Source organism: Mauremys mutica, chromosome 10 (genome assembly GCF_020497125.1).
Source record: "Mauremys mutica isolate MM-2020 ecotype Southern chromosome 10, ASM2049712v1, whole genome shotgun sequence".
NCBI classification, from domain to species: Eukaryota; Metazoa; Chordata; order Testudines; family Geoemydidae; genus Mauremys; species Mauremys mutica.
The window spans coordinates 31,306,896-31,334,781 of record NC_059081.1 but is presented as its reverse complement, the minus strand read 5'-3'; the positions used below and the strand labels follow the sequence as shown (position 1 = coordinate 31,334,781).

Sequence of the window (27,886 nt, the reverse complement as noted above, 5' to 3'; positions counted from 1 at the left end):
GGGATGTCTTTCTGAATGATATAGTCTAATTCAAACAACTTAGGTGGCTTGACCCAGGAACTAGCAGTCGTCGTCCCCCCCCGTGTACCCCACCTGTTAGGTAAGGGATCTGGCCATATGATCATTATGAGGCTTATGGCAGGTGTAGTGTATTAAAGTGCTCTCTGTAGTGAGCGCTACTTAGGGTGTACTGAGCATGCTCAATACACCTACTGAAGCCCCTACCCTTATTAGCCCTAAGATTGTGGGGACTGCTTTTGACAGGTTAAAAAGTGGCAAAAGGGGGCAAATCAGAGGAGGGGGGTGGCTACGTTCTGAGCAGGGGGTGAAAATTTACTGGCCAGGTGGGGTCAAGCAGCTGGGGGTAGCATTAGGAGAGGGGCTAAAGGGCAAAATCAGGAAGGATGGAGGGGGAGGCAGAGTTAAGCCCAGGACTGAGGCACCAGCAGAGGGTGTCAGAAAGAAAAACCCTGGCAGAAGCAGGGACAGAGGGGGTAGCAGTTACCCCACTGGGACGCAGACAGCCGTGCATGCAGAATAGTTTGGGGACCGAGAGGCTTTTTTTGTATGGTCACACAAACTGAGCATGCATATAAATAACTGCTACAGGTAGCACATTTCTACACGTAGCAATCTTACATACACTCTAATGCAAAAAATGCCATCTAGGCACCTGCTATATCAGGTACCAGTTTACTACACTAGCAGTTTCTTCCAGTCCATTACGTATGGGTCACCGCTACCGGTAGCACTTTAATACGCTACACCCGACCGGCTGTGACTGAAGACTGTGATGTGACAGGGTATTCACCCTGCGGTTGTAGCCATGGTGATCCCAGGATAGGAGAGAGACAAGGTGGGTGAGGGGATAAGCTGTTACTGGGCCACCTGCAGGGGGTGAGGGAGAAAAGCTTTCCCGCGCCCCACGGCCCTTCTCGCTCTCCCGCAGCAGCCGGGCCAGTGACCGCTGTTACCTCGCCACCAGCGGGCGGCTCCCGGCCAGGTTACCGGACTGACAGGCCGCAGGCGCCGCCCCATGACCCGGGCGTAGACCCCCCCGCAGGCACCGACCCGCCGCGCTAGCGAGGGGGCGGCTCTTGGCGCAGGGCTGTTCCGGTTCAGCGCCGCCTGCGGGGCCCGCTCCGAGGACGGGGACAGGGCGCCGCCTTAGGCCCGGGACCTCGGCAGCTAATCAGCGGGGAGAGGACGGACTCCGCCCACGTGGCCAGCGCGGGGCGGTGGCATTGGCTCGGTCACGGCTGCGGGGTCACGTGGGCGCAGGTGAGTTGCGAACTGGCCTCTGCCGCCCCCAGAGTCACACCTGGAGGGCGGCGCCGTGTCACGTGACTTGCAGCGGAGGCGCCCGGCCGGCCGAGGCAGGTGAGGGAGGGGTCGCAGCGCCCCGCGCCGGTCCAGCCGGGGGAGGGTCCCGCGCGCAGGCGGCGGGTGATAGGGGGCGGGGCTCTGGGGTCGTTCGGGGCCCGGGCTTCTCGCGCAGCCCCTGCGCAGCCGGCCTGGGGCGGGGCGTCCCCCCCCCCCCCGTGGGGCTAATGCCGGGGCCTTCCTGAGGCCCTGCGCCGGGTGCTGTCCCGTGGCGGGGCCCGGCTCCTCTGCGCCGCCTCCCGCTGGCCGCGGCGCTTCGCGAGTGGGCCCGTGACGCGCGTGGAAACCCCTCGGCGCTGGGGCAGGCGGAGCTCTGGTGGGGGCCGGTGTCAGCCCGGCCTTGGAAGCGGAGCGCCCACCCCGTGGGAGCTGGAGGTGCCGGAGACAGCCCGGTGGCGGCGGTTCTCCTTTCGCCCCAGTGACAGGCCCCCACTGTAGCCGTGTGGTGGGTCTCAAACTTCTGTACTGGTGACCCCCTTCAAAAAGCAAACCTCTGAGAGTGTGACCCCCCCCAATAAATTAAAAACACTTTTTTATATATTTAACATCATTATAAATGCTGGAGGCAAAGCCGGGTTTGGGGTGGAGGCTGACAGCTCATGACTCCCCATGTAATAACCTTGTGGCCCCCTGAGGCGTCCTGACCCCCAGTTTGAGAACCCCTGGCATAGAGGATCTGACCCCCCCCACACACAAAATGCAAACCAAACTGTTTTGAATGTTTAGATCTACTAAAATAAATCTGCCCTTTACCTGTACCAATTTCTTCTGCCTTCATTATTCCCACTGTCTCTGTTTACATTTCCCATTATAGCCCTGGTGTGTTTTTTGCTAGTCTAGCATTTTCTGGTGAGCTTGCCACTGTTTAGATTTTGCATAGTCTAGTGCTTTCTCAGTTCATGGATCTGACCTGAGGATGTCTGAGAACATTTGAGATTTGCAAACCACTTCACAGACAAATGCCCAAATCATGGTTACCCGTAAGTCAGTGCTTTGGATTGAGCCCGGAGCTGGAGCGTGGAGCAGCTCTGGAGCAGTGGCGCTGCAGGTTTTTGCCTGAAGCTGGAGCGGAGCCAGAGCACAGCTCCAAAGCCCTGCCCTATGTTCCTTTGAGCTGGTTAAACCAGAACAAAAGGGCAACAGTAGGGGGCCCTTCCGCCTGGAACGTGCACAACACAAGAAGCCTGGGAGCTATAAAGCCATCTCTGGCTTTTTGCTCCCGCATCCTCAGGAGCTTTGGTGTTGGCAAGTGTTGTGTAGGCGAGAGGTTCTTACTCTCACCTGACTCTGCTCAACCTAAGTTGGTTCTTTTGGATAACAGAACACATCCAAACAATGCAGTATATTTTACTGGAGAGATGTAAGTGCACTGATTTAAAGACCAAAGACTTTGCTACTATTTTTCAATGGGCTATATTGTTATAAATGCTATATGACTTGCAAGATATAATTTATTGCTGGAATAATGCATTTTTTTTCCAAGCTCAGAGCAGTTTCCAATAGGTGGCTTGATACCTGCTTCCTTATGAGCTTTACTCACTGATCATTTTAAAACTAACCCTTTAGAAGACTAAAAAAGGTGGTATGGAGAAACCAGATAGGATGTGTTAGTCTAGTTTTTTAAAAAAGACTGTTTTAAACACTAAGATGAGGCTGATGTATGATAGAAAACACTTTGTAAGAGGATATTGATACAGCTGCAGCATCGGTTCTGATCCTTCATATGATGACTAATCTCCACTCCAGTGGAGGTCAGTGGGAGTTGAGGTAGCTGAGCATCTCATGTGATTGAGTTCATAGTGGATAAAAAGAGTGTGTGGATTCTGAGAATTTATAACCATTATCTGTTTTATTACTCCCTTAATGTTTCATTCACATTTTATTACAAAACATTCTGGACATACTAGGCCTGAATCTGATCTCATTTACCCTGCAGTACAATCATTGACTTCAGTAAATGTGATCCGAAACAGGTATCCGATTCACCAGTATTAATATCACCAAGATTTTTAAAAGTGACTGAAAATCAGGCTCATTTAAGGCTCCCAAGTTGGGAACAGAAGAACTGAGGTGCTAAAAATCACTAGTCACTTTTGAAAAATTGGCCATAATGTGATCTTTTCAATGAACTAAGAAAACTTAATATATTAGTTGGCTTCTTATATTTATCTTACTTATATTAAAAACACCCCCTCCCTCAATATCCCCAAAACCATTTATTTCTACATATAATGGGCCAATTAAATTCATGATCTTATTACTGTTTCCCTTTAAGTGAGTTTGTAAATTATTTGGGATAGAGACTGACTTTTACTCTGTTTATATACTACCTAGCACAATGAGGCCCTAATCCTAATTGGGGCCTCTAGGCCAGTGGTGGGCAACCTGTGGCCCATCAGAGTAATCCACTGGCAGGCTGCCAGACCATTTGTTTACATTTGTACAGCTGCCCGCAGCTCCCAATGGCCGGGAACGGTGAACTGTGGCCATTGGGAGCTGCAGGCGGCCTTGCAAATGTAAACAAACAGTCTGGCGGCCCACCAGTGGATTACCTTGGCAGGCCGCAGGTTGCCCACTGCTGCTGTAGGCACTAGTGTATACAAATAAGAAAAACTACAAAAGGTTAACACAGTACAGCCTGCAGGACTTTTATGCTCTTTTTCAGGCAGATTAATAAAGAAAGTACAGTAATAAATTTACTCAGGATAATAAACTATTGTGATAAGATGTCAGGTCAGATTTTGCTCTCTATTACATAAAATGGAACCTTACTGGAACTGTAGTTTGACTGGTTCAACAAAGAGCCATATTTGGCTTTTTTGGACAACTTTTCATGATAGACATCTGTGGAAGTATGGAATAAGACAGACTTCCAAATTAGAGAAAATGATTTAATATCAGACCTGGTGCAATTTGGCCTACCCTACCTTGATGGAAAATAAATTTTAATCCACTCTTTCATTTAAAAATAGTGCAGGAAAATAAATTGACCCACTCCAGAGGTAGTCCTAATTAAGGTCTCTTGATTTTAAACTTGGATCTCATTCCAAAAAGTAAAAACTGTTTCTTCTCAACATGCCATATGTGTGGTAAATCATTAGATTCATCAGCTTCTTTTACAATGCCCATTTGCCCTATTAAACCAGTTTGCAGCAGTTTCAGTAACAGTGAGGAGGTGAATGTCAGCAAAGAAGACTGTGAAACCACTCTGTGTATTAATTATGTTAAGACAAGTTTTGGGGTAGTCTCAAACTAATTTCCTCTCCTTTCCTTTTAAAAAAGACTGGGCTCAGCTGTTGTATTTATTTCAAAATGTAGTTTTTACTGCACAAGTTTAAATTTTCACCCTGTAATTAACTTATAAAGACCTGATCATGTTCTTGTTGAAGTCAGCGGCATAGCTCCCATTGACTTTAGTGGAGGCAAAAATGAACCTTGAACGAAAATAAACTGCCTCTTGAAATGGACATTTATTTATTTATTGGTTAGGTAGCTAGTTGAATGGAAACAATCTATATGTCACTTTTAAAGTAGAAGAACTAAGGGCTTGGCTACACTTACAAATTTGCAGCGCTGCAGCAGGGTGTGAAAACACACCCTCTGCAGCGCTGCAAATTGCGGCGCTACAAAGCGCCAGTGTAGTCAAAGCCCCAGCGCTGGGAGCCGCGCTCCCAGCGCTGTCCGTTATTCCCCACAGGGAAGTGGAGTACGGACAGCGCTGGGAGAGTTTTCTCCCAGCGCTGGCGCTTTGATTACACTTAGCGCTTCAAAGCGCTGCCGCGGCAGCGCTGCCGCGGCAGCGCTTTGAAATGCAAGTGTAGCCAAAGCCTAAGATAAATGTATTAACTGTATTAACTTTTTTTTTAATTTCAGGTAACTTGGTTTAAAGCAGATAAAATGGTGAAACTAATTCACACCTTAGCTGATCACAGTGATGATGTCAACTACTGTGCCTTCTCCTCTTCCTGCTTGGCTACTTGCTCCCTGGACAAAACAATCCGCCTCTATTCTTTAAACAACTTTACTGAACTTCCCTACTCACCATTAAAAGGTCACACTTATGCTGTCCACTGCTGCTGCTTTTCTCATTCTGGACACATTTTAGCTTCATGTTCGACAGATGGTACCACGATGCTGTGGAATACTCATAATGGTCAGACGCTGGCAGTGCTGAAGCAGCCCCGAGGCAGCCCTGTAAGAGTCTGCCGATTTTCCCCTGACTCCGCTTACCTAGTTTCCGGTGCAGCTGATGGTAGTATCGTTCTTTGGAATGTGCAGTCATTGAAATTGTACAGGTAAATACCAAGTTTTACTGATAATAACTAAGAAAGCATTTTGGAAATATAATATTCTTATGGCCTGATCATCAGAGGTGCTGAGCTTCTACTGACTTCACTGAGAGCTGTAGTTGTTATCACCTCTCAGGATCAAGTCTTTAGGCCTTGTTTACACTAGCAAAAATATAATTCACCAGTATACTACTCCACTGGTAGTATATTTATGGTGGAAATTGTACTGTAGACATGGATAGTGCATTTTTACCACCACATTGTCCAACACAGAAAAGAGGAAATTGGGCCTATAGAGGTATGGAAGAAGGAACTAAAATGCATTTGAAGTGCTGAGATTTTATCCAACAGCTATATTTTGTTAGTATGAAAAATTAGAGCATCCTGGAGATACAGTATTTGATTTAACTGTTGTTTTAGCCCAGCTCTTCTAGGGCCAAATCCTGATTCCTTTGTGATCAGGGCTTGTCATTTATTGCATAAATCATACTCCTTCAGTAGAATTGATTTATGGCAACTGGGAATAAGGGACAATGAGATTACAAATTGGGGCTGTGTCAGATTTGATTAATGAGTCCACATCTTAAATTTATTTTAAAAATAATAATCAAAATTCCTTTCGTTTATACATTAGTGTATTGTCATAAGTTAGTAGTTTACTTATACACTTTTCATACCTTTTTACTTGCCAGAGTAGCATACGCTTTAGGAAATGTATGCTTGTTTATTACCCCTTTTGTATTGTACTGCATAATTCCAATTAAAATCTAGTTCTAAATATACACAGTATAATGGTATGTTATATTATATTATAGTTTATTACAGAAATGAAGCTGGAAAAGGTTATTTTGTAAGCAATATGTTTAAAATGTCCACCATTTATCTCCTTCCCCCCGCCCTCTATCTTTTGCTTGTAGAATAGTGTTCCAATTTATTTCTTGTGGATTGATGTTGGCTTTTTTTAATCTAGGGTTGAAGGGTTATATTCCTTTTCAGAGGTGAAACCCCAGATTTTTGGCCATCAAAGGATGGCTGTACCTCCCAATTGCTGCTTGTAGAAGGTATACTTTGATTGAATGGTACAAATAGCAGACCTGATCCTTCTTTTTTTTGCACATCTAAAACTCTCACTGAAGTTAGTAAGGGATATGGGGACAGGATTCGGCCTGCTATTCAGTAGCAAATAATTATTTACAAAAATAAGGATGGGAAATGCCCTTTTTTCAATGATTCTGTTTACAGTGAAATGTACATTTTTTAAAAAAAAGATGTTTTTGAGGATTTATCTAGTTTGTCCATAGACATTGATAATTAGCTCTGGGCCAAATCCTGTAGTCTACTTCGGGGAAAATGTTATTTGAATTTAGAGAGGGATTGCAAGTTTTGACCCTGGAGTTAGAAATTTAATAAAGGCTTCATTTCTTCATTGTCCTGAATAGTTCTTCTTGTTTTTGCACTAAAAAGCCCTGTGGCTTTAGCAAATTTCTTAGGACTTTGTGTGAAAAGAAGGGTACCTGGAGAACATTTAATTAACATTCTTCTGCTTCTGGACAGCAAGATGAGTGAATAGCAGCTTGTGTAGGCCAAACCTGTCTTTTACCTGTTGTAGAAGTGTTACTGCATGAGTGGATGAGCTTCCTGTTGCCTTCGTCTTAATGACTTAGAGGTGAATTGGAAAACTTTACAAAACTGAATATTTTTTAAATGTCTGAAATCCTATACATTTAAAGATTGACATACATTTTTTTTAAGTGGTCTTCAGCCATTTCTTCCTTCTTTATGATACATACAGAAGGCTTGAAGAGTGTGTTTTTTTTTTTTTTAATTGTCTATAACTTAGGGTACGTCCATACTACCCGCCCGGATCGGCGGGTAGCAATCGACTTCTCAGAGTTCGATATATCGCGTCTCATCTAGACGCGATATATCGAACTCCGAACGCGCTCCCGTCGACTCCGGAACTCCACCACTGCGAACGGCGGTGGCGGAGTCGACGGGGGAGCCGCGGACGTCGATACCGCGCTGTGAGGATGGGTAAGTAGTTCGAACTAAGGTAGTTCGACTTCAGCTACGCTATTCACGTAGCTGAACTTGCGTACCTTAGTTCGACCCCCCCCCCCTCCCTGAGTGTAGACCAGGCCTTAGAAAAATTAGGAATGTCAAATCTCACTTTTCTCAGAGGACCAGTGAGAGGTCTCAGAGCATGTTTATTGTGACCTCTTGAAGCATTGAATTTTTAATAAAAGTTTAGTTTATTCAGAAGTTAAGTGGATGTTAACAAAACCAGTTAAACCATTATCACTAAAATCCTTTCCCTTCTCAATTACTTGCATAGTCTTAGCGTATGTGATGTTACCATTGTACTTTCTCCAGTCATCAGTGTCTTCCAGGCTGAATTTATAATATAAAAAGCAATCTGAACAATTTAAAGTCAAACAAAAAACTCCTTTGTAGGCTGCTTTTGTAAAGAAGCAAAAAAGAACAAAAACCCACTTTTTTGCCTTTGCAGATTCAACATTAAGGCCTGGAGGGCCAACTGCTTGTGTGACTTTTACTGCAGCTGCTTTGTGTGTGCAGTTGCATTCTCAAATTTGGTACTGGCATGCATGGTTGCGTGCACAAAAATGTGTATTGATCTCAAACCTTTATAAAAATGTGGCCTAATATGTGCAGTTAAAATTACAAAGAAATACAGCCTAGAGAAAAATAGTTGAAAATAATTTCATCCTTTAATTACCTGCCAGACACAAGATCTATGGTCCTTTGTTTCTCCTGCAGCATTTGATGGTATTACTAATATTTAAAGGAAAGTAGAGAAAAGAATGCCCCTCCCACACAGTTTTAGGTATCATGTCATTAACTGCTACAAGGGAAACAGAAAAATCTTAGTCAAGTCTGTGTGTGTGAACGGATTACCTTTTAGTTTGTCTTTGGTACACTTAACTTCACAAAGTCTTATGAAGATGCTGTTAGACTGCAAAGTATTATTCATTATTATTTTATTATTAAACTTCCATATCTAGAAGCTCAAATGCAGTTTTCTTAAGCCTTTTGATAGCCTTAATTCTTCTTCAAGTGCTTGCTCATGTCCATTCATGTTAGATGTGTGTGCTTGCCACATGCACTGGTGCCGGAAGTTTTTCCCTTAGTTGTATCCATAGGGGACCAGCTCTGGCACCCTTTGGAGTGACGTGCATATGCCATGGTATAAGGGGCACTGCCGGCTCCCCCCACCTTCAGTTCTTTCTTACCGCCAGTGACGGTGATGGAACATTCCTTGCTTTGGTAAACCTCTTTGTCCAGATCTACTTCCCACTGTTTCTTCAACCGCCTGTCTCATTTCCTCCCTGCCTGGGCCTCTATAACTATGGACCACTGGGTCCTAAGTACTGTGGCTCAAGGTTATGTCCTCCAGTTTATTTCTAAACTCCCCCCCCCACCCCCCGTCTCTCTTCAGGGACCCCTCTCACAAGAACTTGCTTTGGCAAGAGGTACAACCTTTTTCAGGTGGGAGCTGTGGAGGAAGTCCCTCTACACCACAGGGGCAAGGGGTTTACTCCCCTTACTTTCTGATTCCAAAGGCCTAAGGGGGTCCAAGACCCATTCTGGACCTGCGAGACCTCAACAGATATCTCAAGAAGTTGAAGTTCCACATGGTCTCCCTGGCCTGCATCATCCCTTCCCAGGATCCAGAAGATGTACACCGCTCTCGATTTGAAGAATGAATATTTCCCCATAGCAATATTTCACAGGCACAGACGCTTTATCCATTTCATGGTAGGCTTCGCTCACAACCAGTTTGTGGTGCTCCCATTTGGGCTGGTGATGGCATCGAGGGCATTTACCAAGTGTATGTCAGTGGTGGCGGCTTACCTCAGACGTCAAGGTATTCGGGTTTATCCATACCGCGACTACTGGCTGGTCAAGGGCCACTCCAGGTCCAGTCCAGTGTCACAGTACTGCAAGCCACATGCCACGCCCTGGGCCTGTTGATAAACAAGGAAAAAATCAGCATTAGTTCCAGTACAGAGGATAGAATTAATCAGAGCAGTAATTGACTCCATCTGTGCAAGAGCCTTCCTGCCACAAGACAGGTTCCGGCATGAGGTGGATCTCCTTGCCAGATTCTCCGTGTGCCTCTCACCGTGGCCCGGGTCTGCCTCCAGCTACTAGGCCACATGGCAGCGTGCACTTAAGTTGTTTGCCACGCGAGGCTCAGGCTGTGGTCCCTCCAGTATTGGCCCACCATCTATTCCCCATCCAGAGATCACCTAGACAAGGTCATCACAATTCCACCAAGGGAACTTACCTCTCTGCAGTTGTTGATTGACTGAGTGTGGTCTTACACGGAGTACTATTAGACAATCCATGCCCCTCGATCTCCCAGATTTCCGATGCCTCCAACCTTGGCTGGGGGGCACACCTCGGCAAGATGCGGACCCAAGGGACGTGGGCAGTCTGATTGGCCTCTAGGGTCTTCCTGCCGCACCTGACGGGCAAAGTGGTACAGCCTCAATGCGGCATTTGAAGGCAAGGGGGAGTGTGCTCGTCAGCTCTCTGCCAAGAGGCGCTCTGTCTGTGGGACTTCTGCATCCAGCATGCTATCCACCTGGAGGCCTACCACCTCCCTGGCATGAAGAATACGCTGATGAATCGCCTTAGCAGGTCCTTCTTCTCACACTACAAGTGGTCACTCCATCTAGAGGTGGTCCAGATGCTCTTCCAGAGGTGGGGAACTCCTCGAGTGGACTTATTCGCCACCAGATGGAGCAGGAAGTGTCATCAGGTCTGCTCCTTGCATAGCCTTGGCAAAGGCGCCCTCTCCAACGCTTTTCTCCTGTCGTGGTCGGGGGACCTGATGTACACATTCCTACCGATTTCACTAATCAGTAGGATCCTGTCAAAGATCAAGAGGGACAGAGCACGGGTCATCATGATCACCCCAGTGTGGCCGCGTCAACACTGGTTCAGCACACTGATGGATCTGGCAGTAGCTGCCCCCGGTGCAGGATCACGGCCCGTCTACTGCACCCAAGCCTTGCCTCCTTCTACCTCGCAGAATGGATGCTATGTGGCTGAATCCAGAGGAACAGACCTCCCGGAGAATAGAAAGCCTTCCACTAGAGTGACTTACCTTGCGAAGTGGACGAGGTTCTCCCACTGGGCATCGTGACGGAGTATCTCCCCGATGCATTCACTCTTGCAGTCTATCCTAGAGTACCTGCTCCACCTAAAGAACCAGGGCCTAGTCCTATCTTCTCTTAAGGTGCATCCAGCGGCCATCTCGGCTTTTCACCCACGGGTACAGGGGAAATCAGTGTTCTTGAATGAAATGTTGTTCAGGTTCCTAAAAGACGTCGAGAGGCTCTTTCCACCGGTTCGGAACATGGTCCCTTAATGGGACCTCAGTGTGGTCCTTGCCAGGCTTACAGGCCCACCCTTTGAGCCTGTGGACTCTTGTCCCCTCTCCTACCTGTCGTGGAAAGTTGCCTTCCTTGTAGCAATTACGTTGGCCAGACGAGTGTCAGAGTTGAAAGCCCTGACCTCGGAGCCACCATATACGGTATTCTTCAAGGACAAAGTTCAGCTGTGACCCCATCCGGCCTTCCTGCCAAAGGTGATGTCCTCTTTCCACGTCAATCAGGACATCTTTCTCCCAGTGTTCTGTCCTAAGCTGTGCTCGTCTGCTGAGGAGAGGCGGCTGCACATCCTGGATGTTTGGTGCGCCTTGGTGTTCTACCTGGAACATACCAAACTCTTCCACGGGTCAACCCAGCTCTTCGTCGCAACAACAGATAGGATTAAGGGCCTGCCGGTGTCCTCTCAGAAGATCTTCAACTGGATTACCTCCTGCATCCGGACCTGTTATGAACAGGCACGGGTCCAACCGCCACCTATTGTGAAGGCCCACTCGACAAGAGCTCAAGCGTCCTCAGCAGCCTTCCTGGCACACGTTCCTATCCAGGACGTTTGCAGGGCCGCAACGTGGTCTTCAGTGCATACGTTCACGGCACACTACACCGTTACCCAGCAGGCTAGAGACGGTGCTGGGTTTGGCAGAGCTGTGTTACAGTCTTTACGTCCATGAACTCCTACCCGCCTCCGGTGGTACTGCTTGGGAGTCACCTAACGTGAATGAACATGAGCATGCAGTTACCTTTTTCGTAACTGGTGTTCTTGGAGATGTGTTGCTCATGTCCATTCCACGACCGCCCTCGTTCCCAATGGTCGGAGTTCTCAGCAAGAAGGAATTGAGGGTGGAGGGAGCTGGCGGTGCTCCTTATACTGTGCCATGCGGGCGCCACTCCAGAGGACGCCAGAGCTGCTCCACTACGGGATAGTGCTGAGGGAAAATCTTCCGGTACGGTGCATGTCGCGAGCACACACACCTAACGAGAATGGATATGAGCAACACATCTTGAAGAACACCAGTTACGAAAAAGGTAACTGTCTTTTATCAACTGTTTTGCTTTACCTTTAAATTACCACACTTTGAATGCTGTGTGTAACTGATTTCTATCTATTGTGGTGGCTACATTACTGTTCCTCAGAAAAGATCCAGTAAGTGACATAAGTATTTGCAAAGAAACAGTTCACTAGATCTTTTCCTGAAGGAAGGAGAGGTGTCTCAGTTTTATCTGGTATTGAAGAAAGTGAATGGCATTTGTAAAAAGGTGGGGAAAAAAGTGTATTTGTGTTAGTATTCATGATGCTACGGTTAGGATATAATATGGAAAAAGTGACAAAGAGTCCTATGGCACTTTATAGACTAACAGACATATTGGAGCATAAGCTTTTGTGGGTGAATACCCATTTCGTCGGCTACCCCTCTGATACTATGGAAAAAGTGTTGCTTCCAGGTAAACGTAGCTTAGTGTAGCTCTTATGTCTGTATTTAGAGAGGGAAGCACCATTTCATTGATTAATTTATATTTGTAAAACCACAATAGATGCCTAACTCTCTTGGTACTTCTGAAAATAACTAAAACTGCTATCCACAAAAGAAAACCATCAACTATCCCACAATACAATAATCCATACAGAATAGATGGCTAAACTGAATTTTGACTCATGGGATAGAATTGTTGCTTGTGGTCCACCATTTTCCCACTGATCTAGAGAGCATTGAAGCCAACTGGAGACTTTCCGTTGACTTCATTGGGCTTTTGGATCAGGTAGGCCCACTGAGTGCAGCCAGTGGATGGGATACTCTGCTAATTTAAATGTGAGCTAATGGCTGGACATTAGAAAAAAGGCAAAACAAACCTGCATATCCACTATAAACTCCTATTTGGCTAGAGAGATTTTTTTTAAGCGAGTTGTACACGTTCGTTCCTAACTAAAACTTGGCATACAAAACCTCTGAGAATAATTTAAAAAAATAATTAAAAAAACCCTTCAGACTGACTTTTTAAAAGAGATTAAAAAAATAGAAATCAGTTCTTTCAGACAACATTTTCTTCTTTATTTCTGTTGTTCAGAAATAGCCCCATGTCCTAAACTGGAAAATATTAGTCTCTTGGACATATAATATGGATCTATGCTTGAGTTTTTGGGGGAGTAAAACCCAGATCTGACAGATTGAAACGTCTGTAGTTCATAAATGTGATTTTCTATTTATGTATATTTAAGTCTCTGTTGTGATGGTTGCATGTTAATCTTTGATTTAGATGAATGTCTGAGTTGTAATTTGCTCAGTATCCTGCTCTTGGGAATACTAAATCCATGAGGGTGGGCTTTAGTTCAGGGCTCATTTTATTACTGAATCAGAATATTGCCTTGGGGTAACATCTCCCATTCTCCTTCTGTGGTCAGAAATCAAATCCCTGTGCGCATGTTATATATGTGCTTATTTCACATCTGTTTCCACAGTTTGTCATCTTTTGTCCCTTTTTATTATTCTTTTTAAGCTCCATATTTAGAAACAGTTCAGTTTTTCACTATTTTTTCTATATCATACGGCAGTTAGAGATCAAAATTTCAGAGTATTACATTTCCTAAACTCAGTCCTTTATTCTCTTGCTTTTCAGATCTGGGAGTGTTAAGGATGGTTCCTTGGTGGCATGTGCGTTTTCTCCTAATGGAAATCTCTTTGTCACTGGATCATCATGTGGAGATTTAACCATTTGGGATGATAAAATGAGGTGCTTGTATAATGAAAAAGGACATGATCTTGGTGTCACCTGCTGTGATTTTTCTTCACAGGCAGTTTCTGGTTAGTTACTTTTAATATTTTAAATAATTCCTTTTTCATATTATTTTTTCCTCCAGCTCTTGCTTTTATTCATAACTTTTTTATCATCAGTGCTCAGGACTGAATAGCAACTGAAAGTGTTCTTGATGTTTCAGACTACTCCCGGTGCCCCTCATTTGCCCTTGTGCTGGAGTTGATGATGAAGAAATGTTCTAGGAATCTAAGTAGGTGGTTGTACACTTCATAGCTTGTGTAGACCAAGCTTATTGCACACACCAGGGGTTCTTTGAATTCCTCTGTTTCCTGCACACCCACACAAGCTCCCTGTGTGCCACCCTCCCATCCCCCTTTTTTTAAGGAATTTCCTGCAGCTGCCCCCAGATTCTCTCCTGCTAGGGATTGTGTGTCCCTCATCTTCCCATAGCAGGGTCCCACATTCTCGGTTCTGTGTACACCGCTGTTCTCACCACCCCCTCGTGTGCTCCATTCCCCCTTCCTTGCTCCCCAGATCTGGGGCTGTATGTGCCCTGCCATACCAGGTACCCACAATCTGTCCCTATCAGGGTTCTGTGTGCTTCATTCCCTCTTCTTCCCACTCTCACCTGCCCCCCTCATGGCAGGGGCTCTGTGGATCTCCCTCCTCCCATGCCAGGCTCCCCCATTCCCCTTCTCAATGGCAGGGGTTTTGTGTGTGTTACCCCATTTCCCTCTCCCCCTATAGCAGTCTCTCCTCTTCTCCCCCATGGCAGGGACTCTGAATCCTCATTACTTCCTTTCCCCCATTTAACTCTTCACCACCATTCCAAGGGCTCTGCCTCCTACTTCCCCCTCACCCCCAAGCCAAAGACTGTGTGCCTTATTTCCCCGACCCCTGCATGCCAAGGGTTGTGTGCATGCCCCTTTCTCCCATGGCATCCCATACATTCTCCAGCCCCACTATTTTTCTTTGTGTCTGGGAGTGAATTCATTCACAAGCTAACATGTTCAACTCTATTGGGAGGATGAGCAGAGATGAGATGGATATTATGTTGGAAGGCAGTAATGGGTGCCATCAACCAGTTGTTTGATCTATAGACAGTTGTTAAGGTGCTTGAGTCTGTAGATGTGCTCAAGAGGGGCTTCATGTTCCCCCCATTTTGGTTTTCCAATTTTCCCCAAAATCAGTAGGGTTCAGGCCATTAATGCCTAGAACATTATCTGAAACTTTGTAATTGATTGGATGGGGCATTCAAAGATAATCATGTTACAGACAGATGGATATACTGACAGGCTAACAGAAAAATGCTGTCAAATTGAGTGTAAGGCCTTTGCAAGCTCAGCCAATAAGCAGTCCAGCATATTTATAAAATCATTCAGTTGCTGATGTGGAAGTTGGGACCATATTAAGTTAGAGTCCATATTAATAGACCTCCACTAGCTGGATAATTAAACCTGCCAAGCACAGGTAGGTATGATAGTTGGGCAGAGCTGGGTCCAAAAAGCAGATTACTGGAATTTTGAACCAGAATATTCTCCTTGAACCCACAAAGGGGTTCCCTCTTTCATATCAGCTTCTAGTTAGCAGGTGTCTAATACATTTGAAGCTCCTCTGCCCTCTAGCTACAGAGGAAGGGTGGGGAAGATGGCCCTTTCTGTGTCCTCTACCCTACAGAGGCCCTGATTGAAGAAAGCACTTAATCAGATGCTTAAGTCGCATTGATTTCCCATTTATTATTTTCTTGAATCAGGGCCAGAGTCTCCTGGCTGCTCTGAGGGAGGAGAATCTTTGCTATCCTTCCTATTCCCTAGGGACTGCACTGTCAAACGGGGAATGTCTCTGCTATTCTACCCCTCCGTTACCTCCTAGCTACTGTGAGAAAGGGAGGGAGAAGGGGTTAAAGGTAATAATTGGAGATATACCAATCTCCTAGAACTGGAAGGGACCTTGAAAGGTCATTGAGTCCAGCCCCCTGCCTTCACTAGTAGGACCAATTTTTTGCCCCAGATCCCTAAGTGGCCTCCTCAAGGATTGAACTCACAACCCTGGGTTTAGCAGGCCAATGCTCAAACCACTGAGCTATCCCTCCCCCCAGTAGAGTTTCTGCTACTCTAACCCCATCGTCCTTGCTCCATTTTGGTTTTCCTTTAAGCAACAGTAATAGCACCTAGAAAGTTATATCACTATAGAATCGTAGTGTAGGACCAGACACAACCACTATAGGACATCTAGTCCAGTCTTCTGCATTGAGGCAGGACTAAGGATTATCTAGACCATTCCTGACAAGTGCTTGTCTAACCTGTTCCTTAAAATCTCCAGTGATGGAGATTCCACAACCACCCTAGGTAATTTGTCCCAGTGCTTGACTACTCTTATTGTTAGGAAGTTTTTCCTAATATCTTACTTAAATCTCCCTTGCTGCAGTCTAAGCCCATTACTTCTTGTCCTGTCCTTGGTGGATAAGGAGAACAATTTATCCTCCTCCTCTGTATAACAATCTTTTACGTACTTGAAGACTGTTATCATATCCCCCTTCAATCGTCTCTTCTGCAAACTAAACAAACCCAGGTTTTTCACTCTTTCCTAATAGGTCATGTTTTCTCAACATTTAGTCATTTTTTGCTCTCCTCAGGACTTTCTCAAGTTTGTCTACATCTTTCCTGAAGTGCAGTGCCCAGAACTGGACACAGTATTCCAGTTGAGGCCTTAACAGTGCTGAGTAGAGTGGAATGATTACTTGTGTCTTGCTTACAACACTCCTGCTAATGCATCCCATAATGTTTGTGTTTTTTTGCAACAGTATTACATTGTTGACTCATTTAGTTTATGATTTACTATAAGCCCTGATCCTTTTCAGGAACACTCCTTCCTCGGTAGTTATTTCCCATGTTATATATGTGCAATTGATTATTCCTTCCTAAGTGTAGTACTTTGCATTTGTCCGTACTGAATTTTATCCTGTTTAGTCCATTTCCTCAAGATCATTTTGAATTCTAATTCTGTCCTCCAAAGCACTTGCAATCCCTCCCAGCATAGTATCATTTGCAAACTTTATAAGTGTACTCTCTATGCCACCGCAGCATTTCCTGGAGTGGCGTGGGGACAGGGCAGGCATGCAGGGAGCCTGCCCTGGCCCTGGTGTGCGCCACTGCCACCCCGGAGCCACTTTAGGTAAGCGGCACCGGGCTGGAGCTCAAACCCCTCCTGCCCCCCGCCCCCCAACTTCCTGCCCTAAGCCCTCTGCCTGTACCTCGCACCCCTCCTGCACCCAACTCCCTGCCCTGAGCCCCTTTCTGCACTCCTGTGCATTCCAACTCCCTGCCCTGAGCTCCCTGCTGCACCCTGCACCCTGTGCACCCCAACTCCCTGCCCCGAGCCCCATCCTGCACTCCGTACCCCTCCTGTACCCCAGCCCCCTTCCCTGAGCCCCCTCTTACACTCTGCACCCCTTCTCTGCCCCAATCCCTTGTCCTGAGCCCCTTCCTCCACATCCCGCACTCCACCTGCCCTGCCCCGGCCCTGCATACAATTTCCTCACCCAGATGTGGCCCTCGCCCCAAAAAGTTTGCCCACCCCTGCTCTATGCCATTCATCCAAATCATTTATAAAGATACTGAATTGAACTGGACAGATCCCTGCAGGACCCCACTCAATATGTCCTTCCAACTTCATTGTGAACCTTTGATAACTACTCTCTGAGTATGCTTTTCCAGCCATTTGTGCACCACTTTATAGTAGGTTAATCTAGGCCATTTTTCTTTGTTTTGTTTACGTGAGATCACATGAGACAGTATCAAAAGCCTTATTAAACAGAGATAATCACGTCTACTGCTTCCCCCATAGCTACAAGGCTTGTTACCCTGTCAAAGAACAATATTAGTTTGTCATGCTTTCGCTTGATTTGTTCTTAACAAATCCATGTTGACTGTTACTTGTCACCCTATTTTCTTCAAGGTGCTGACAAATTGTTTGATTATTTGCTCTATTATCTTTCTGGGTACCAAAGTTAAGCTGCCTGGTCAGGGTTGCCCTTATTCCCTTTTTTTATAAATAGGTATTATATTTGCCCTTTTCCAGTCCTCTGGGATCACTCCTGTCGTCCATAAGTTCTTATTCTTTCATTATCACTTTCATCCAAGATGCCTTCCACCTTCAGCTAGTTCCTCCTTGTTTTTCAGAATCAAATCTAGAATAGCCTTTTCACTAGTTGCTTTCTCCCACTTTCTGTAATATAAAAGTTGTCTCCAGTGCTGGATAATCTGTGCTCTGCTGTATTACTTCCAAACAGATGTCTGGTTAGTTGAAGTCCCCAATCACCACCAGTTTTGGATGATTTTGTTAGTTTTTTGTTTCTTTGTATGTTTTGTTTTGTTTTTTTTAAAAAAAGCTTCATTCACCTCTTCTTTCTGATGAGGAGGTTTAAAGTAAACTCTTACCATGACATCGCTTTTGGCTTTTTAGCCCGCTTTATCCTTACCTGGAGATTTTCAACAAGTCTGCCTACCGCTTCTGTCTCAACCTCAGTGCAAGTGTGTACTATGCCTCCCTCTTTTCCCTGCCTGTCCTTCCTGAACAAGCTGTACCCTTCTGTACTGATGTTCCAGTCATGAATTATCCCACCAAGTTTCTGTGATGCCCGTTATGTCATAACGGGAGGGATAGCTCAGTGGTTTGAGCATTGGCCTGCTAAACCCAGGGTTGTGAGTTCAGTCCTTGAGGAGGCCACTTAGGGATCTGGGGCAAAAATTGGTCCTGCTAGTGAAGGCAGGGGGCTGGACTTGATGACCTTTCAAGGTCCCTTCCAGTTCTAGGAGATTGGTATATCTCCAATTATTACCTTTTATAATTGATTATTCACTAGTATTTCTAGTTTTTCCTGTTTGTTCCCCATACTACTTGCATCAGTACACAGAGATCTAAGATGTTCATTAGATTTCCCCTCTATATTCCCTCTTGTATCTCCTTTGACCCTGTCATGATTGCCCATGTTGCCCCCAGATTCTGACCCTTTACCCAGGTCGTTTTGGACTTAACTGTGGGTTTTTGTTTCCTGTCCAACCTAGTTTAAAGCTCACCTCAATGGGTTAGCTGGTCTGTATCGAAAGATACTCTTCCCCTTCTTTGATAGGTGGACCCTATCTCTGCTCAGCAGTCCCTCGTCTCGGAATAACATCCTGTGGTCAAGGAGCCAAAGCTCTCTGGGCACCACCATCTGTGCAGACATGTATTCAACTCCACAGTGTCTCTCTCTGCCTGGGCCCCTACCATTGACCTGAAGGATTGATGAGAACACCACTTGGGCCCCCAGTTCCTTCACCCTCACTCCCAGAGCCCTGTAGTCACTTCTGATTTGCTCAGGGTTATACCTCGCAGTTTCGTTAGTGCCCACATGGATGAGCAGCATGGGATTGTAGTCACTGGGTCGGATGATCCTTGGCAGTCCTTCCACAATGACTCAGATACAGGGCCCTGGCAGGGAGCACACCTCCTAGGATGCCATGTCAAGCAGGCAGATGGATGTCTCCATACCCCTTAGAAGAGAGTCACCGACCACCACCACCTTTCGTTTTCTCTTGGGAGCGATGGCTGCGATCCTCCCAGCCATGGGGGTGCATGACTTCACCACCACCACCTTTGAGGGAGATTCCTCATTCCTCAGGGCCAGGGCACCATACCAGTTTTTCATCTTTATTGACAATGGGTTTGGAGCAGGGGAGGTGCGCTGCCTACTGCCAGAAGTAATCAGCAGCCAGCTTCCTCCCTTTGAAGGAGCTGTTTCCTCCTCCCTTGGTGGTTCGTCTGCAGTCCTCTCCAGCTGGATGGGTTCCTCAACCTTGAGGTCTCCATATGCATGTTTTCAATGAATTCTTCATTTTTGTGGATGCTCCTAAGCCTCGCCACCTCCTCCTGTAGCTCTCCCACCTGCTCCCTGAGAGATTCTACCAATAGGCACCTCTCATGCAGGATGCTCTTTCCAGCCTGGCTTTCCGCGATAGGGAAATGCAGCCCGCAATCTCTGTGAATCCACACTAGGACCTGGGTATGGTCAGAGTCTCTGTCTCGATATAGATGCAGGTGGAGGAGCCAGGAGCAGTGTTGGGATTGGTGAGGTGGCCTTTCTAAATCATGCTGATTTTATTCTTTCTCCCTCTTACAAACTCCCTCTCAAACTCCACTGTTTGCTGCCCCTTGTTCGCAAGCTCCTCTTAACACCTGGCTTTTAAGTCCTTCTCTCCTATGTCAGTCCTGCCCCCTCATTCTTGACAGTTTCTTTGCTTTCTCCAAGGTTATGAATAACAGCAGTGATATTGACCAGTCTTGTTGTTTTCACTCTGCTGTTGCTTGGCAAAACCATGAGCTGCAGAAGAGGCATGTGGAAATGTCTGTCTGCAGAGTCAGAGCAGAACTGTATTAAGTCATTCCAGGGCCATAGACACAACACAATGTGGGGGCCAATGTGGCCCGACTCTCTACTTTAAGTAACAGTGGTCCTCATCTCCATTTAAAGAGAGGCAGAGGTGGCAGCTGGCAGGCCCCTCCTCGCTGCTTATTCCTGCAGCCAGGATGCATCCATTGGAGTGGTGAATAGGCTAAGACAACTACTCCTGCCACACACACATTTCTTTACTGGGGTATTGTCGGTGGCATAACGAGTCCTATAGTTAAAACCCCATTGAAATATATGGGGCCGTTCAAACTTCTTAGCGCTATTATGTCAGGCTATCTACAGACTTAGGAGGACACCACTACACCACTTTTTAAAAAAATGAAACCTGAGATAATTGCAGGAGCTGTTGCCCTGGGCATGGGCCTACACTGCCTGTGCCTTGGTCCAGCCCTGAGAAAGACAACACTACACTGATCTTCATTCCGTTCACATTTGGAAGGTTATCTTTGGAATGGCAGTAGCTAGAAATTTAACTTGTATTTATAAATGGAAATTTAAATTCTACAGAAATTTATATCTTTGGCTTCTACACTTGGCAGGGAAAGTTTGTATTTGCCTTAAGCAAGTAGATTTTTCATATCCTACATCAAACCAGGATTCATTGCGGAATTTATGAGGGATGGCTGTGAAGAGATGTGTGGTGTAGTTGTGTAAGCATTGAACTTGTACAGCAGAGATAACAGTAGTTACCTAACCAGCAGAAATACACAAATAGAAATGAAGGAGAATCCAGAAGAATGACACAGGTGTGAAGCCCTTAAGTTCAAAAGTGTCTGGCAGGTTGAAAGGCTAACATATTTCATAAAGAGCTAGAAAACCCCATAAATAATAACTTGATTTTGTGGGAGACCATAGCATGAAACAGGAGCCTTAGTTTCAGTGGCAATAAGTTATTAGCATGTAACCTGCCTTAATAATCTCATCATTTATTTCTGCTTTCTAGATCTGTTTATGAAGCCAAGATTCATAGGTTTTTTGTGATCTTTCATGAAGTGGTAAATAAAATTCTATTTTCAAAGTTCACAAATATGCCAGACACTGTTTTAGTGAAGTATCAATTGGAATTTTTAAAAATGCCAAAGAACGATAATTACATAGTAAGCATGTTTCATACTACCAAACAGCATTGGTTACACTTAAGACTAATATATTACAGAAAGCTTTAACTATCATCGGCTGCAAAGAGACAGGGAAAAGTTGAGAAAGCAGAAAGTGATCATATGCTACTGAATCAAAAGTTAGCGATTGATAATACCAAATCTATCAAGTGTGTGTCCACTGAAAAGTGCGCAGTAATAAGGGGAATAATTTCCAAGTTGTGAGGGACAGCACTGAATTATTCTGTCATGATATAGGAAGGGGGTTTGATGTTTAAATAAAATCTCTAAATAGGAGAAAGACTCCCAGAAAATTCAGTTATGAACTAAGCATTACACCTGTGCTCCCTATGATTTCCTTTCCCCTAAAGCGGATCATAGTTTTAGAAAGAAAATATTCCAAAGATTACTTTGTAGATTTAAAAATTGTGCCACCAGTAATGCTACCTCCTGCCGGTTCTGCCTTTATAAGGGAGAAATTGACAAGAAAATGTGCATTTCCCTGCATGAGAGTACAGATTGGTTTTTTTGGCTGATCCCAATGGTGTAGTTTGAAAACTGATTGTAAATTTTTTTTTAATGAAATGTTATTGGAATCTTATATTTTTTCTCAGTTTTATTGCTAATAGTTGAAACTTTCAGTATTACTGACAGCCTTTAAAAGGTAACAAAGCGCATGAAAGCAGTGCTAACCAGTATAATGAAAAGAAAATCTTTTTTTAAACTGAGTTTCTTCACCTTCCTAATTCAAAGAACAGCCTATGAAACCAAAGTTTCTGACTATTCTTTATGCATTAGGCTATTCATAGCAGATGACTCTGCTATTTTCTTTAAATTGGATTTAGTTATGGTTAATTAGAATCTTAACACTTCTTTTCCCAGAAGATATAGATTTTAATTGCTCTGGAAAAAATAGGGTTTGATTTGACAAATTCCACTTCTTTTGTGTTAAGTGGGAGGTTGTTTTTTCCACAAGCTAGTGTATAAAATATATGGTTTAATAGCTTACATTGTGGTTTAGGATTTCTACAATTCAGCACTTCTCTTTTCTCCTCTAGAATCTTGTGTTGAATCTTTATTTCTGTTGATATAGATTTCATTTTTATTTTTTTCTGATTCGTCTATTTCTGTGACATACGTGTTATCATTGTAGTTTCTTTTTTTTCATTCTGACAGTGATGCACTGTAGATGGTTTTCTTCTCATTTGGGAAAACTACTAAAAGCCATTCTTCTGTTTCCATCCTGCCAAGTACATCAAATCATCTCACTTCCCTGTGGTTGTTTACTAATTGGCTTCTTAGAATTGAATCCACTTTATAAATAGCTCTTGCTTCTCATCATGGTAAGAATTGTGTGGTTAACCTGCAATTGCAGGATAGAGAACTGTATGTTTTTGTTTCTATTTAAAGTCAACCATCCTAGCTTTAACAATCTCAGTAGTGAAAAAGGAAATACTGCAAATGAATCCCAAAAGCTACCAGAAAAACATGCTGAAAACAGAGTTAGTAGCAATGTTGTTACTGATCTGTAAAATGTGCATAATTTGTTCTATACATTCTAATTTTAAGTGCTTTCTTTTCGTTATAATTAATTGATGGAGAATAAAGGTGTTATTTCCCTGGGGATTTGATAGAATAGAGTTGTTTTTCACAACTCCTTTCATATTCCAGGGAATCCCAAAGTGCTTGACAAACAAAACTTAATCTCTCTTTTATAAGGCTGTGACTTCATATAAAATTGTGGGCCACTCCTTCACCTCAAGTCAGAGTTTACTATGGCCTTGTCTTTGCTGGGATGTCTTCACTGCCCCCAAATGTGGGTTTCTTAAATGATAGCTAATCTATATTAGTTATATTACTGTAAACAAAACAAAAACCCCTACACCTGTTTTGACAGTGAAGACTTAATCTAGGAAAAGAGATGTGTTCTTAACATGTTAGCTAACATGAGGTTACTAACCTGAGGTAAAATTCTAGTGAAGAAAAGGCAGTTTGTAACATTAACACAAATTAGCATTTCGAGTTAAAGACCGAGGGGGAGCCTAAAATCCCTCAACCTGCCTTCTGTTTACTTGGGCTTAACTCATGTTAGCTAAGACAAGGTAAAGAACACACCTTTTTTACCTAGTGAGGATAAGGCTTCTGCAAGCATTGTATAAGGCACTTGTCTATGACTGCCATTGAGGGAAATGCGATGGTGACCACTCCCTTCCCCACATCAGCAATTGTCGTTTGCACAGTTATTGGGTTTCTGATGTGGTGTTTCCCTGACTGGATTTCTTGATATTTGGGGAGGGCAGGTCACTGTCCATTATGAATGTTTCTCTCCTCAATAAGTGCCCCTGCATTAGGGTTTGAGCCTTCCAAGTATGCTCTGGCCCCAATCCAGCAAATGACTTAAGTACATTCTTTGCTGGATCAGAGCCAGAGTACTTAACACGTTGCAGGTTCGAGCCCTTGGATATTAGTAAGGCACAGAAGAGAGAGAAGCAATAATGGTTAAAATAACTGGCAGATTCTTTCCTGCACAGTATCGTCACACAGCACGGGCGATTGAGGGGGGAGGCCTCGGAGAGCCCTGTTCCGGGTTTGTGGTTCCCAGGGCCAGCCCTGATCCTGACTATGCTTAGAACATCTGGTGGGTAGCAATGTATTATTCCTCTGTCACAGGGCACTTAAAAGATTCTGTGCTGATGGAGGATAACTGAGGCAAAGAGGATGGAGGTAGCAAGACCCAACTGCAGCACCAAGCAGGGGATACCCATCAATGGAGGAATTCTCTGCTAGATATTTGCAGCCCATTTGTGCCATCGAAGTGGAGTAAAGGAGCCATAAACCAAATTGAGGATCTGGCCATTGTCTGATTGTACCTAATAGGGGAAAAATCCTAGGCCCAAACTGCAAAGATCAGATCCTATGCAAAACTTGTCTCTAGTTCCGAGATGTTTGGATCCAAGGCTTTGGGTCAGCCCATTGTACAGATAGAGGAAAGCTGCAAAGTTCAAAACTTCATCTGAGTTTATGCACAGTTCATGGATTTTGGATCTGAGGTTTTGATTTGGACCCAGTTCTAATGAGAACTGGTCAAGAATATCTTTTTCTGTGTGACAGATTACCCTAGAAATGCTTCCATGATTATGGAGAACTAGGATTAAATTTTGCTGATTTACTTCCCCACATAACTCTATTGAAGTTGATTGGTCTGAGTTGGGTTTAATTCAGAACAGGAGTTTAGCTGCTGTGTAGGTCATGGGAATACATATTAAGGCTCCATAGGAGAAACTTTCACCTTGTTTTTCCAAAATGTAAAACAAGTTGGGCAAAAGAATAAATGTAATTTGGTCATCTGGGGCCACTTCTCTGATTTTTCTACCTTCTCCAGTCTTATATGTATACACAGGTACCACTCCTTAATGCCTCCCCAGAGCTGTACCCAGTTCTCCTGGGAAAACAGGCCACATTTTGGAGACATGCATGCCATCATTGCATCATTAACTATCCAGTTAAAGTGCCATTTTTAATTAATATCACATGAAAATCCAAATTAAAAAAGGCTTGCATAAGGGCAGGAGAAAGCCCTTAGGCTCGGTACCATTTAAAAGTTATAAACATATGCTTCAAATTTCCTTCTCTTGAATTTTTGGATTTTCAAATGTAGGTTTTTACTCCCAAAACCCATTGCATACAGATTGGTTTTGAAATGTCAAGATTTATGACAAATTATGTGTGAAAGATTTATACATAATTAAAATTAATGAAAAAGCGAGACATAATCTTAAATGAGGCACAAAGTTTTAGATGATTAAAATAACACAAATCAAGAAAACAGTTGCCAAGGAGACATGTATTTTCACAGTCAGTAAAGGAGCGTGACCTTTTTTTAGATTTTTCAACCATCCAAGCTGGACTGCATTCAGGTCCTTCAGTAAACAAATTAACTAGCTAACGGCAGAGTTCCATCCTCAGATATAGCTCCCACTTATATTGTTGAAGTTACCTATTCAAACACTAGTGATGAATTTGGCCCATTATTTTTTAATGTACAGAATAGCAGTTATATACAGTATTTAAAACAAATTTGCTACCTAGCCTTCAGTCCGTGCTGATCACTTCTTAGTATTTAGGAGCAATTTTATTATACTTTTACAACTGCCTCACACACTACTCAGCAGTGGTATGCACTGATTGGCATTGTATTTTAAACAGGCAAACTTCTTTCATGTGCATTGTTTTAATTGTCTCTTATCTGTAATGACTAGAACAGCTTTTCTGAAACTGGTACTGGTTTTGCAGTCAGGTTCATGGGTTCATTTATCAGAATATGAACACATTATAACTAAACTGATTACAGTTACGAAAATATGTGAAGTACTCTTGAATTTTACATGGTGTACATTAGGTTTTAAAGTTTGAGAACTGCTGACCTGGAGAGAACATGCATACAACCATGTTTAAAGGCTCTCTCGCTTCATCGAACACAAAAAAGAAACAACCTTTATTATCCATTTTGATCAACCCACCTTCAAGTATTCAATAATTTGAGTAGTAGGAGGAAGGAAAAACAAAAACTAAGGAAAACAAGACTGGCAACTATGACTGTACAGAGTATCTTTTGCAAAACAAAAAACAACTCCACAGTTTTGTATTGCCAGGTTTGTCATAAAATTATATCATCACAGTAAATTGACAGTAGAATCTGTTTTTAGACCTCTAACTTCTGTATAAATCACATTTTTCAAATACAGCAGAACCCTGCTATTTTGTACTAATGACTGGTAGGCCCTTTGTGAATTACTGAATTTTGTGAATAAGCACACTAGAAAAAATGCAAGATTTGTTTAATGTTTTTACTTCTTTGTATTCACTGTACATTTAATTTGAAAATCTACATTTCTATCTTTAAGGACCATGCTCTTCATGGTCCCCTTGTTATATGGTATCCTTCTTAGTAGATATTTTACTTAGATTATCATAGAAGTGTAGAACTGAAAGGGACCTCAAACGGCCATCTGGTCCAGTGCCCTAATCTCTCTGTATGAGAGAGTTTAGCCTGACCATTCTAGAAAATGCATTACCAAAGGTGCTTTAGTCATTTATTTGATGAGTGTATTTTAGATTTAATTATGATTATACCTCATAGTATTTATCTTATAACAATATAATTTGTTAGTTTATATGTAGCATATATTGTAAAAGTTACTAAGTCTTAGAAAAGGGATCTAGCAAACAGCATTCTGTACTTAAGTCTTTGCTGTAAAATTGGAACTGAAATTGTTTTTAGTGTGTGAATTACAAATTTGGGTCTACTCTAAATGAAATAATATATATATATTTTCTGTAGGTTTGTATGCTGTTAAATACTTTGTAAATAAATCAGGCCAAATACACATCAAAGCCATCTTTTTGTTGTTGTCATAACACCACAAAATAGACTTTTTAAAAAACTTTAAATAATTGGCCAGATGCTTTCCTGCACTGTAGCTCCACTTAGCATAGGAGGTGGAGAGGGGAGAAATTAAACTATCTTGTATGGCTGTTGGTAAGTCTTTAGCTTTGACTGCTATCTCATTTTTATTGTCACAACTGCTTAGTTTTAGATTTCTTCCACCTATACGATTCATGAAACAACATTTGAATGTGATATCTGCTATACGATTTAACTGGATTGCAAAATCATACCATTAATTTGTATAAGTATTTTATCAACACTTTAAAAAGGTATTAGGAATGTGGAAGCTAATTTTCAAATTGAAATGTTAGAATTGTAACCTAACGTACTGGTCTGTCACATTTTTTTCAGTGCTTCTGATCCCCTTTAAAACATTTTCATTTTATCAGGTGGAGAACAAGGATCTAGATACTTCCGAATGGCATCTTGTGGTCAGGATAACCAGATCAAGCTTTGGCTTATTTCACTTGCTGATCTCTTAGGTATGTATAGCAATACTTTTCTTTTTTACTCAAAATTAATAACTATTTAGTTATAATTTAGTGCTAATGAGCTAATATCTATCAAGGTTATAGATACAAAGTTAGTGAGACTAATCACATGCTTTTAAAGTGAAGCTGCTTAAGTGCTTTGCTAGAGTTGAGTCAGAGGGCTCAGCACTGTGCAGGATCAAGCTTTGCTTAACTTCTTTATTTATTAAAGTTTTTAACTGACGTACAGTAATCAGTTATAGTATGTTACAAATCCACAGAATAGTTGGTACATTATTGTTACACATTTTATTATGCGAGAGTATTTTTTATTTGTTGAAAGCTACCAATAATTTGTTTGAGTGTAGAACTGTTGAAAGGTGCTCGGTTGACATGCTTGGAGACCAGAGTCCTCTCTTTATCCCTCCCAAAGAGGTACAGTGCATACGGTGATGGTATTAAAATTACCCCAGTCCTGAGCTAAAGTTGACCATAACTAGGAGTGACTCATTTGTCCATTAAATCTGTGACATCTGCTAAAACTGCAACAAATATTTCTGCTATGGGGGGTGGCTTTGT

General features: G+C 43.4%; 1 protein-coding gene across 7 annotated transcripts in view; it reads left to right on the top strand.

The window, feature by feature from the left end:
• The first annotated feature begins 753 nt into the window (after positions 1-753).
• WDSUB1 (WD repeat, sterile alpha motif and U-box domain containing 1) overlaps positions 754-27,886 on the top strand; it is a 68,005-nt gene continuing 40,872 nt past the window's right edge. For 2 of the 7 annotated variants that reach the window (XM_044978326.1, XM_044978322.1), the window contains exons 1-4: positions 1,120-1,380; positions 5,257-5,678; positions 13,703-13,887; positions 27,227-27,319. In XM_044978326.1, coding sequence (XP_044834261.1) covers positions 5,281-5,678; positions 13,703-13,887; positions 27,227-27,319 — 676 coding nt within the window. In that variant the 5' untranslated portion in view covers positions 1,120-1,380; positions 5,257-5,280. Of the gene's footprint in view, positions 857-1,119; positions 1,381-1,699; positions 1,829-5,256; positions 5,679-13,702; positions 13,888-27,226; positions 27,320-27,886 lie in introns of those variants that run through there. The other 5 variants (XM_044978325.1, XM_044978323.1, XM_044978327.1 and 2 more) reach the window with 5 other exon arrangements.